This window comes from Pristiophorus japonicus, chromosome 13 (assembly GCF_044704955.1).
Source record: "Pristiophorus japonicus isolate sPriJap1 chromosome 13, sPriJap1.hap1, whole genome shotgun sequence".
Classification (NCBI taxonomy): domain Eukaryota; kingdom Metazoa; phylum Chordata; class Chondrichthyes; family Pristiophoridae; genus Pristiophorus; species Pristiophorus japonicus.
This window is the reverse complement of record NC_091989.1, coordinates 73,176,461-73,189,427: the sequence shown is the minus strand read 5'-3', so window position 1 is coordinate 73,189,427 and position 12,967 is coordinate 73,176,461. Positions and strand designations below refer to the sequence as shown.

The 12,967-nt window shown below is 49.4% G+C and overlaps 1 protein-coding gene across 1 annotated transcript in view; it reads left to right on the top strand.

Annotated features, from left to right (window-relative positions):
* washc4 (WASH complex subunit 4) overlaps nucleotides 1-12,967 on the top strand; it is a 161,082-nt gene that overhangs the window by 626 nt on the left and 147,489 nt on the right. The window contains exons 2-6 of the mRNA XM_070896769.1: nucleotides 1,891-1,957; nucleotides 2,446-2,566; nucleotides 7,480-7,603; nucleotides 8,695-8,822; nucleotides 8,916-9,076. Coding sequence (XP_070752870.1) covers nucleotides 1,891-1,957; nucleotides 2,446-2,566; nucleotides 7,480-7,603; nucleotides 8,695-8,822; nucleotides 8,916-9,076 — 601 coding nt within the window. The remainder of the gene's footprint in view (nucleotides 1-1,890; nucleotides 1,958-2,445; nucleotides 2,567-7,479; nucleotides 7,604-8,694; nucleotides 8,823-8,915; nucleotides 9,077-12,967) is intronic.

Sequence of the window (12,967 nt, the reverse complement as noted above, 5' to 3'; positions counted from 1 at the left end):
AAAAAAAATTGAGAAGGAAAAAAAATTGAGAAGGACAAAAAAATTGAGAAGGAAAAAAAAATTGAGAAGGAAAAAAACTGAGAAGGGGAAAAAAATGAGAGGGGAAAAACAAATGAGAAGGGAACAAACTGAGAAGGAAAAACTGAGAAGGGAAAAACTTGAGAAGGGACAAAAAATGAGAAGGGGAAAAAAATGAGAAGGAAAAATGAGAAGGGAAAAACATGAGAAGGGAAAAAAAATGAGAAGGGAAAAAAACTGCGAAGGGGAAAAAATGAGAAGGGAGACAAAAATGAGAAGGGAGAACAAAATGAGAAGGGAGGAAAAAATGAGAAGGGCAAAACAAATGAGAAGGGACACAAAACTGAGAAGGACACAAACTGCGCAGGCACAAACAATGAGAAGGGAAAAAAAATGAGAAGGGGAACCCAGAGAAGCCCCAAGACGGCCATCTCCTTTTCCCCCCCCCCATCTCCTTTTCCCCCCCCCATCTCCTTTTCCCCCCCCCATCTCCTTTTCCCCCCCCCATCTCCTTTTCCCCCCCCCATCTCCTTTTCCCCCCCCATCTCCTTTCCCCCCCCCATCTCCTTTCCCCCCCCATCTCCTTTCCCCCCCCCATCTCCTTTCCCCCCCCCATCTCCTTTCCCCCCCCCATCTCCTTTCCCCCCCCCATCTCCTTTCCCCCCCCTATCTCCTTTCCCCCCCCTATCTCCTTCCCCCCCCCATCTCCTTTCCCCCCCCCATCTCCTTTCCCCCCCCCATCTCCTTTCCCCCCCCCATCTCCTTTCCCCCCCCCATCTCCTTTCCCCCCCCCATCTCCTTTCCCCCCCCCCATCTCCTTTCCCCCCCCCCATCTCCTTTCCCCCCCCATCTCCTTTCCCCCCCCATCTCCTTTCCCCCCCCATCTCCTTTCCCCCCCATCTCCTTTCCCCCCCATCTCCTTTCCCCCCCATCTCCTTTCCCCCCCCTTCCCCCCTTCTCCCCCTTCTCCCCCTTCTCCCCCTTCTCCCCCTTCTCCCCCCCCCCATCTCCCTTCTCCCCCCCCCCACCCTCCCCCCTTCCCCCCCACCCTCCCCCCTTCCCCCCCACCCTCCCCCCTTCCCCCCCACCCTCCCCCCTTCCCCCCCACCCTCCCCCCTTCCCCCCCACCCTCCCCCCTTCTCCCCCTTCTCCCCCCCATCTCCCGTCTCCCTCTCCCTCCCCCCCCCTTCCCCCCCCCACCCTCCCCCCTTCCCCCCCACCCTCCCCCCTTCTCCCCCTTCTCCCCTACCCTCCCCCCTTCTCCCCTCGCTGTCAGAAACACAGACACTGACAGAAAATGAGAGACACACAGACAGACAGAGAGATAGAGACACTGACAGAGTCACACTGAGGGGGGCATCCCAGCACGCTGTTGGAGGGCTCCCGGTGCTGCAGTCTGTAAGTAGAAAATGTTTTATTTATTGATTTAAAAAAAAAATTATTTCTTATTAATTTTTTTTGATTGATTTATTGATGTATTTATCATTTATTATTGATGATGGCTCTTTATTTGTAAAACTGAAGTGTTTAATGTTTGTAAACTTCCCTTTAAACACCGCCCCCCCCCCCCACCCCTGCCCTCCATTCCCTACGCCTGATTTGTAACCTACGCCTGATTTTCTAAAGTGTAGACAAGGTTTTTTCGAGCGTACAAAAATCTTCACTTACTCCATTCTAAGTTAGTTTGGAGTAAGTTTTCACTCACGAAACTTTGAAATCAGGCGTAAGTGGCCGGACACGCCCCCTTTTGGGGAAAAAAAATTCTGTTCCAAAGTGAAACTGTTCTAACTGACTAGAACTGGAGCAAACTAAATGACGAGAATTCCGATTTCTAAGATACTCCGTTCTACACCAGTTGCTCCTAAAAATCAGGAGGAATAACGATAATGGAGTTGCTGACTAATCCGAGCAATCAATCTCTAATTGACACAGACGTGAGGCAATGGAACCTCCAGTTGTGGAGGGCTTTGAGAACAATCGGTCCAAATTCACTTGTTCCTCCCACACTCGGCCCATGTCAAATTACTCACATACTGCATCCTAAAATATTATAGGGGGAAGAAAAGCAAAACTGTAGTGAATATTTCCAACTGTAATCGACTCTCCATTTTAGTAATTATTTTGTTACCATTTAACCAATTACACTGTTGAATATTTAACCCCTTTAAATTCTTGTAGTTGAATGTGGATTGTACAAGTGGTTGCAGTACTGTGAAGTACCTACAAGTGGTGCTGCTGAGCTGTCGTCCACGCAGTGCACAGCTGACCCAGATAGTTATTGTCCTCTAATTTGCATTTGTGAAATTTGTCCAGAATATAATTGTCACTAACACAGTCAACCTTGTTTTAAATACAGCTAGGCAAGTAGGTTCATTGCAAGGTATTGTTTTTGAGATTATTCACAATTGTATTTTTGATGGTTTTTAGGTTACTGAAATCAGTCCATCACAATCCGTCAAAATTTGGAATTGCTGAGGAAAAGCTGAAACCATTTGAGAAATTGCTGTTAAAGCTGGAGGGTCAGTTGCTGGATGGGATGATTTTTCAGGTCAGGATATATTTGTATATAGCTGATCATCATAGCAAAACCACTGAAACCCATTGCTAACAAAAATCGATATTAAAATGCCCGCGTACATGAATCTCTAACTTAATGTTCGAGAGCTGCTTGTCATAGCTTGCACGTCTGGGATGACATGTTTTCAGTCACTCTGGTTGTCATGTATTCAACTGTCATTGTAATCCATGTATAAGCTGACCTAAGTTGTACACCGTGAGAACACTGACCACAGGGGGCGAACTTAACTTGTGGGAGGACACTCCTGACCTGGACTTTCAGATATAAAAGGGGAAACTCCACCCACCTTCATCACTTCAGTGCTGGAATAAAGGTTACTGGTCACAGAGTGACCACCTCTCAAGTATGGGCCTCGTATGCATTTGTACTGTATAGTAAGGACATATTGGCGACGTGAAACTGGGATTTAAACCACGGGAGCATGGCCACTAGCAGCACAGACGAGAGGTACTATGTTGGTGATGATTGGGACGATTTTATTGAGACTACAACAAAGTTTCGTCACTAAGGAATGGCTGGGACAGGATTCGGCCGACAAACGCAGGGCTCATCTCCTGACGGTTTGTGGATCCAGGACATACTCCCTGATGAAGGACCTTCGAGCGCCAGAGAAGCCGGCGGACAAGACTTTTGAAGAACTCAGTAAGTTGATCGGGGAACACTTTAAACCGGCGAGCAGCATGCACATGGCGAGACACGGGTCTTACACGCACCGGCGGCGAGAAGGGCAAAGCGTTCCAGACTTCGTGGCAAACCTCTGCCGACTGGTGAGCCTATGTAAGTTCCCAGATGCATGTAGAGCAGATATGCTGCGAGACTTTTTTATTGAGGGCATCGGGCATGCTGGGGTTTTCAGGAAACTGATTGAGACCAAAGACTTGACTTTGGAAACGGCGGCTTTGATGGCCCAGACATTTATCTCAGGGGAGGAAGAGACCAGAAATATGTTTGACAAAAATCTTGGTTTAAATGCAGCAAATGGACAGGGAGTCAACATTGTTAATGCGGCACACAGTTCTCCAGGCAGACAGGGGCAATCGGACATGCCCGAGCATGTAGTCGAACCCAAAGGGCGAATTCAACAGAAACAATGGCTAGCTAAACGGCAATTCATGCCATCGCAAGGGACAATGCGGCTAGTAATGGGGCCATCAACACCTGTTAATGGTGCGCTTAAGGACAGTTACGGAGACAGTCAGAGACAATCGACTGGTAATGGACCTTTTGTTTCCAACAATGGCTCATGTTGGAGGTGTGGAGGCAAACACAGCCAGAGCTTGCAGGTATCAGCAATATACCTGCAGTAACTGCAACGTCAGCAGTCACTTGGCGCGTATGTGCAGGAAGCCTGCAGCCAGGTTGATGTACGAGGAAGACGGGCCCGATGTCAGCCCTACGAGGCCAAATGGACACTGGGGGAAATCACTGGAAGCTGAAGTTCAGCGAGTTCATGTGGAGCACACAAACAGTTCATACACCAGGATGCCACCGATAATGATGCAAGTGCTCCTCAATGGCATCCCAGTATTAATGGAGCTAGACACAGGGGCCAGCCAGTCCCTGATGAATATCAAACAGTTCGACAAATTGTGGGCGTCCAAGGCCAGGAGGCCAAAATTATTGCCGATTAACGCACAGCTACGGGCACATACAAAGGAGATCATTCCGGTGCTAGGCAGCGCCACGGTAGTAGTGACCTACAAAGATTCGGAGAACAGGTTGCCACTCTGGATTGTCCCGGGGGATGGTCCCGCACTGCTGGGGAGGAGTTGGCTTGCTGTCATGAACTGGAAATGGGGCGATGTCAATGCAATTTCTTCTGTGGAGCGAATATCATGCTCACAGGTCCTGGACAAATTTGACTCACTATTTCAACCCAGCATTGGCACTTTCATGGGGACCAAGGCAGTGATTCACATAAACCCGGACGCCAGGCCAGTACACCACAAGGCCACAGCGGTACCGTACATGATGCGGGAAAAGATAGAAGGCGAATTAGACTGCCTGCTGAGGGAAGGCATCATCTTGCCGGTCGAATTCAGTGACTGGGCGAGCCCGATTGTGCCGGTGCTCAAGGCGGATGGGTCGGTCAGGATATGCGGTGATTACAAGGCCACCATCAATCGGGTGTCACTCCAAGACCAGTACCCGCTACCGAGAGCTGAGGACCTCTTTGCGACGCTATCAGGTGGCAAACTTTTTTCAAAGTTGGACATGACCCAGGAGCTGGCGAGTGAGTCAAAGAAGCTGACCACCATCACGACACACAAGGGGTTGTTTGAGTATAACACGTCCATTTGGGATTCGTTCGGCCGCCACGATCTTTCAACGAAACATGGAAAGTCTCCTCGTCTATTCCAAGGACGGTGGTTTTTCAAGATGACATCCTCATCACGGGTTGCGATACTGAAGAACACCTCCGCAACCTGGAGGAGGTGCTACGCAGACTGGACCGGGTAGGTCTGCGACTGAAAAAGGCGTCTTCCTCGCTCCAGAGGGAGAATTCCTGGGGATGAGGATAGCAGCAGACGGAATCAGACCTACTGCGTCCAAAACGGAAGCGATCCAGAGAGCACCCAGACCCCGTAACACGACGGAGCCTCGTTGTTCCTGGGGCTCCTGAACTATTTTGGTAACTTTCTTCCCAAATTGAGCACGCTGTTAGAGCCGCTACACGTGCTCCTACGCAAAGGTCGCAAATGGGTCTGGGGGAACAGCCAGGAAAGGGCTTTTGATAGAACACGCAATTTGTTATGCTCCAACAATCTGTTAACGCTATATGACCCATGTAAGAAACTTGTTTTATAGTGCGATGCGTCGTCTTATGGGGTCGGGTGTGTGTTGCAGCATGTTGCTGCCAAGGGTCAGTTACAGCCGGTAGCTTATGCCTCCAGAAGTCTGCCCCAGGCAGAAAGGGGCTACAGGATGGTAGAAAAGGAAGCACTTGCATGTGTATATGCTGTAAAAAAAAAAAAAAAATGCACCAGTACCTATTTGGCAGGAAATTTGAGCTGGAGACAGATCAAAAACCCCTAACGTCCCTTTTGGCTGACAACAAGGCCATAAATGCAAATGCGTCGGCCCACATACAGAGGTGGGCACTCACGTTAGCTGCCTATGACTATACAATTCGGCACAGACCGGGCACCGAAAACTGCGCCGATACACTCTGCAGGCTCCCACTAGCCACCACCGAGGAGGCAACCGAGCATGCTACTGAGATGGTCATGGCTGTTGAAGCTTTTGAAAGCGAAGGCTCACCCGTGACAGCCCGTCAGATGAAAGTCTGGACAAATGGAGACCCGCTACTGTCTTTAGTCAAGCAATGTGTCCTGAATGGGGACTGGGCAGCCACGTACGGGGCATGCCCTGAGGAATTTAAACCATTTCACAGGCGCAAGCATGAACTCTCGATTCAGGCCGATTGCCTACTATGGGGCAACCGAGTAGTCATGCCCCAGATGAGCAGAGAGGCGTTCATCCGAGAACTCCACAATGAGCACCCGGGCATTGTCATGATGAAGGCAATTGCCAGGTCACACGTTTGGTAGCCAGGGATAGATGTAGATCTGGAACTTTGTGTTCGCAGGTGCAACACGTGTGCCCAGCTGGGCAGTGCGCCCAGGGAAGCCCCCCCCTTAGCTCCTGGTCCTGGCCCACCAAGCTATGGTCACGCATCCATGTGGACTACGCAGGTCCTTTCATGGGAAAAATGTTTTTGGTTGTAGTAGACGCCTACTCCAAATGGATAGAGTGTGACATTCTCAATTCAAGCACATCCTCTGCCACGGTAGAAAGTCTACGGGCAATGTTCGCCGCCCATGGTCTACCGGACATCTTGGTCAGCGATAATGCCCCGTGCCTTACAAGCATCGAGTTCCAGGACTTCATGGCAGAAAATGGTATCAACCATGTCAGAACGGCACCGTTCAAGCCGGCCTCAAAACGGTCAGGCGGAACGAGCAGTGCAGATAATCAAACAGGGGATGCTCAGAATCCAAGGGGGTTCCCTATAAAGCCGCTTATCGCGCCTCCTGTTGGCCTATAGATCCTGACCACACTCGCTCACAGGGGTTCCACCCCTAGAGCTGCTAATGAAAAGGACGCTCAAAACCAGGTTATCCCTTATACACCCCACCATGAAAGAAATTGTTGAGGGCAGGAGCCGGCCACAATGTGATTACCATGATGGGAATGCGAGGGCACGATGTATTGATGTTAATAACCCTGTCGTTGTCCTCAACTACGCTGCACGGCCCAAATGGCTCGCAGGCACTGTGATTGCCAAAGAGAGGAATAGGATTCTGGTAGTTAAACTTACAATGGACAAATCTGCCGCAAACACGTGGATCAAACAAAAAGGAGGTTCAGCAACCCCATAGAAGGAGCAGAGGAAGAACGCGAGGTCGAGTTCACTCCTCCACAGGTGACCGAACACCGGAACCAAAGGGAGGAGAGCCCAGTCACTGTGGGCAGTCCGGACAGGCTTGAGACACCGCAAACAGCAGACATTCAGGCTGGAGCCCCAACTCAGGCACTCTCAGAAGGGAGCGTAAACCACCAGAGAGACTTAACCTGTGATCCCAATAAGACTTTGGGGGGGGGAGGTGATGTCATGTATTCAACTGTCATTGTAACCCATGTATAAGCTGACCTAAGTTGTATACCTTGAGAACACAGACCACTAGGTGGTAAACTTGTGGGAGACACTCCTGACCTGGACTTTCAGGTATAAAAGGGGAAGCTCCACCCATCTTCTCCACTTCAGTGCTGGCTAATAAAGGTTACTGGTCACAGTGACTTTCTCTCTAGTATGGGCCTCGTGTACATTTGTACTGTATAGTAAGGACATATTATTGGTATTAACTGCATTTATTCTGTAGAACTGTGTTGAACAGCAGTTTGATACAAAGAATGAACCAGCCTCAGTCTCCAAGAATAGCACATTTGCAGAAGAGTTTGCCCACAATCTACGAACTATTTTCACCAATGTCGAGTCCAAGCTCGGTAAGATTTTGTTAATATTTCAAATGGTATGGGCTGGTTGTGAATGCGTAATCGAGCCTTCAACTCCACGGGCCACTGTCTGAAGCTGAACCACACCGTTTGCAGCCATGGTGCTGTATTTGACTCTGAGCTGGTTCTCCATCACCAAGACGGCCTGTTTCTACCTCTATAACATCGCTCTCTTTGCCCCTGCTTCAGCCCATCCGCTGCTGAAACCCTCATCCATGCATTTGTTAGCTCTCAACTTAACTATTCCAGTGCTCGCCTGGCCACCCTCCATAACTTTGAGCTTATCCAAAACTCTGTTGCCCATGTCCTAATTCCCACCAAGTCCCGCTCACCCATCACCCCTGTGCTCGACATTGACTCCCGGTCTGACAACACCTCGATTTAAAAATTCTCAGCCTTGTTTTCAAATCCCTCCGTGTCCTCGCCCCTCCCTATCTTTAATCCCCTCCAGCCTCACAACCCCAAGATGTCTGCGTGCCTCCAATTCTGGCCTCTTGCACATTCCTGATTATAATCCCCTTAACCATCAGTGGCCGTACCTTCTGTTGCCTGTGCCCTAAGCTCTGGAACTCCCTCCCTGAACCTCTCCGCCTCTCTACCTCTCTTTCCTCTTTCAAGACACTTCTTAAAATCTATCTCTTTGACCTGTCCTAATCTCTCCTTATGTGGCTCGGTGTCAAATTTTGTTTTATAATGCTCAAGTGAAGCACCATGGGATGTTTTACTCTGTTTTTGTTTCTTCTTCTGATCCCTGAAGTGGCTGAATTTTAATTTAAAAAAATAATCAGCGGACGTATTGAGCAGAATCTTGCTGGAGAGTCCCGAGTGATCATTGCTGTCACTGCCAGGTGCAACTGGCTTGCCACATTGCATTCATTGGATCAGGTTTTGTCGTTGAGCTTAATTTTGTTCGGGGAGTGAAGCCCGTGGTTCGACTTCCAGAATATTGTTTGTTGGAGGAAATTAGTGCAGTTCAAGAGTGATGTTTCGTGTCGGTTTGGTTTTATGTGCAACTGAAAGTTGAATCTTGTACTTGTTCTATCATTCATGAGGTTTTTCATTTGTCTTTGTATTTACACCAGGAGAGCCTTCCGAAATTGACCAGCGAGACAAGTATGTCGGGGTCTGTGCACTCTCGGTGCTGCACTTCCAGATTTTCAGAACATTAGATAAAAAACTGTACAAATCCTTGCTAGATGTTTGCAAGAAGGTGAGCAATGCCTGCCTTTTTGGATGTTCACTCAACTTTTCAAATGGAGTTGTTAATTTGCGGGTGTTGATCTGTTTGTGTGGCTCACTACAGGTACCTGCCATCACACTCACTGCCAATATTATCTGGTTTGCTGATCAGTTCCTGCTGGACAAAATGACACCAGCTGCAAAGGTTGCAGAAAGAAAGAATCTACAATCTATTAAAATACAGAGAGAAACCTTTCTACAACAGAAGGCCCAAACTCTGTGCAAGTAGGTCTCTGTTTGTGGAATATTGCTGCTGTACAGTGTACAATCCGGCCACTGCGTATTACTGTCAGCGTAGCTTCATCGGGGTGAGGCCAGGGGTGGCATGTATGGTTGTGAGAAGAACTGGGCTTATTTCCAGTGGAGTCGAGAAGGCTAGGAGGAGATTTAATGGAGGTTTTAAAACATTTATAAAGTGTTTTGATGCATTGAATAGGGAAAGATTATTTCCTATGGTTGGGGAGACAGTCCATGATATGCAAGGCCAAGGCTTATTTTGACTTGTAGATTGCAAATAATGTTTGCATTTCCCCCCAACTTTCTCCAAGACAACATATCTAGTTGAGGCATGACCTGTTTGCAGAGCTAAACAATGTTCCTCTGAATAGTTTTGGCTGCGTGGCCCCTTTAAGGGGCTGCGCAGGACCTTCAGGCAGTGCTGTGGCCGCACAGCTTCCCAGGAATGTTGGAGCTAAATTTCTGACCGTGCACCACCAAGCACATTCTGACCAAAGATCTTTCAGCACCATGTAGGTGGTTCTTCACCCCACCCGTACAAATAAAGTTTACATAGAAACATAGAAAATAGGTGCAGGAGTAGGCCATTCGGCCCTTCTAGCCTGCACCGCCATTCAATGAGTTCATGGCTGAACATTCAACTTCAGTACCCCATTCCTGCTTTCTCGCCATACCCCTTGATCCCCCTAGTAGTAAGGACCTCATCTAGCTCCTTTTTGAATATATTTAGTGAATTGGCCTCAACAACTTTCTGTGGTAGAGAATTCCACAGGTTCACCACTCTCTGGGTGAAGAAGTTCCTCCGCATCTCGGTCCTAAATGGCTTACCCCTTATCCTTCGACTGTGACCTCTGGTTCTGGACTTCCCCAACATTGGGAACATTCTTCCTGCATCTAACCTGTCTAACCCCGTCAGAATTTTATATGTTTCTATGAGGTCCCCTCTCATTCTTCTGAACTCCAGTGAATACAAGCCCAGTTGATCCAGTCTTTCTTGATAGGTCAGTCCCGCCATCCCGGGAATCAGTCTGGTGAACCTTCGCTGCACTCCCTCAATAGCAAGAATGTCCTTCCTCAGGTTAGGAGACCAAAACTGTACACAATACTCCAGGTGTGGCCTCACCAATGCCCTGTACAACTGTAGCAACACCTCCCTGCCCCTATACTCAAATCCCCTTGCTATGAAGGCCAACATGCCATTTGCTTTCTTAACCGCCTGCTGCACCTGCATGCCAACCTTCAATGACTGATGTACCATGACACCCAGGTCTCTTTGCACCTCCCCTTTTCCTAATCTGTCACCATTCAGATAATAGTCTGTCTCTCTGTTTTTACCACCAAAGTGGATAACCTCACATTTATCCACATTATACTTCATCTGCCATGCATTTGCCCACTCACCTAACCTATCCAAGTCGCTCTGCAGCCTCACAGCATCCTCCTCGCAGCTCACACTGCCACCCAACTTAGTGTCATCCGCAAATTTGGAGATACTACATTTAATCCCCTCATCTAAATCATTAATGTACAGTGTAAACAGCTGGGGCCCCAGCACAGAACCTTGCGGTACCCCACTAGTCACTGCCTGCCATTCTGAAAAGTACCCATTTACTCCTACTCTTTGCTTCCTGTCTGACAACCAGTTCTCAATCCATGTCAGTACACTACCCCCAATCCCATGTGCTCTAACTTTGCACATCAATCTCTTGTGTGGGACCTTGTTGAACGCCTTCTGAAAGTCCAAATATACCACATCAACTGGTTCTCCCTTATCCACTCTACTGGAAACATCCTCAAAAAATTCCAGAAGATTTGTCGAGCATGATTTCCCTTTCACAAATCTATGCTGACTTGGACCTATCATGTCACCTCTTTCCAAATGCACTGCTATGACATCCTTAATAATTGATTCCATCATTTTACCCACTACCGATGTCAGGCTGACCGGTCTATAATTCCCTGTTTTCTCTCTCCCTCCTTTTTTAAAAAGTGGGGTTACATTGGCTACCCTCCACTCCATAGGAACTGATCCAGAGTCAATGGAATGTTGGAAAATGACTGTCAACGCATCCACTATTTCCAAGGCCACCTCCTTAAGTACTCTGGGATGCAGTCCATCAGGCCCTGGGGATTTATCGACCTTCAATCCCATCAATTTCCCCAACACAATTTCCCGGCTAATAAGGATTTCCCTCAGTTCCTCCTCCTTACTAGAACCCCGACCCCTTTTATAACCGGAAGGTTGTTCGTGTCCTCCTTCGTGAATACCGAACCAAAGTACTTGTTCAATTGGTCCACCATTTCTTTGTTCCCCGTTATGACTTCCCCTGATTCTGACTGCAGAGGACCTACGTTTGTCTTTACTAACCTTTTTCTCTTTACATATCTATAGAAACTTTTGCAATCCGTCTTAATGTTCCCTGCAAGCTTCTTCTCATACTCCATTTTCCCTGCCCTAATCAAACCCTTTGTCCTCCTCTGCTGAGTTCTAAATTTCTCCCAGCAAAGGCACTTCGAAAACTCACCAGATTTAAAAACAAACCATAAAACCTGCCAATAAACACGCCTAGCTCATCATCCAAAAGAACTTTATTCCATACAGGTGTGTTTTGGAGGGCCATGTCTCATTTTCCACAGCTTGTATTAGTTACCTGGACATTGGGTCCTGATATTTGTCGGCCCTGTTGGCCCCCTGACTCTGGCTGACCCGCACTACCAGCAACTTTAGAGCCTCTGCACTCGCTGATTCTCAGCCATTTCTGGAGAGGCACACCAGGAGGAGGAAGTGTGGTACCATCACCAATCCCAATCTCTACTAACACAGGGGGGTGGGACTGGGGGCGCCGAATGAGGGCAGGGGGCGGGGGGCACCGAATGGGGGCAGGGGGCAGCGAATGGGGGCTGGGGGCACCGAATGGGGGCTGGGGGCGGGGAGCACCGAATGGGGGCTGGGGGCGGGGAGCACCGAATGGGGGCTGGGGGCGGGGAGCACCGAATGGGGGCTGGGGGCGGGGAACACCGAATGGGGGCTGGGGGCGGGGAACACCGAATGGGGGCAGGGGGCGGGGAGCACCGAATGGGGGCAGGGGGCGCCGGGCACCGAATGAGGGCAGGGGGCACCGAATGAGGGCACCGAATGGGGGCAGGGGGCGGGGAGCACCGAATGGGGGTGGGGGGCGGGCGAGGGCAGGGTCGGGGCCAGGGGCGGGCGAGGACTGACAGACTCAATGTTGGAGTGGATGGTAGATAGAAGGGACAGGGCGGTGGGGGTGAAGGTAGAGTGGGAGACTGCAATACTGGCTGCAGTCTCGAGCTGCAGTGCTGCCAAAGCAGTTTGGGTCTGGAGCGCCATCAAGTGTTACAGCTGGAACTGCAGCGATGGCTGGGACCATAACTGCTAATAGCTGCTCACTAAACATGGAGCAGTCCATTCAAGGCCATGTCTGGATAAATATTTAATAAAGAATGTAAAGGGGCATGGGGGGAAAGATCAGAAGATCAGGACTTGGTGGACAGATCTTTTGTAGTGGACCAAACTTTCTTTCTGTGCTGTAAAATTCCGATACAGCAGGAGCGGCGAGGTCGGGGCGAAGGAGCGGCGCATGTCGCTTCAGCCATTTAGCTCCCATACTTTTGAATTCCCTCCCTAAACTCTGTGAAACCCACCTCTTTGATGGAGCTTTTGCTCACCCCTCCTAATTCTCATCCTATGGCTCGGCATCCATTTTTATCTGATTACACCTCTTGAAATGTCATGGGATGTTTTTCTGACAGTCAGTCGAGGAGGCGGGAGCTCGGAGCAGCGCGAGTCCGGGGTCGGCGAGAGGCCTATAAAGGCCAGCGGGAGTCGAGCAGTCAGTCGAGGAGGCGGGAGCTCGG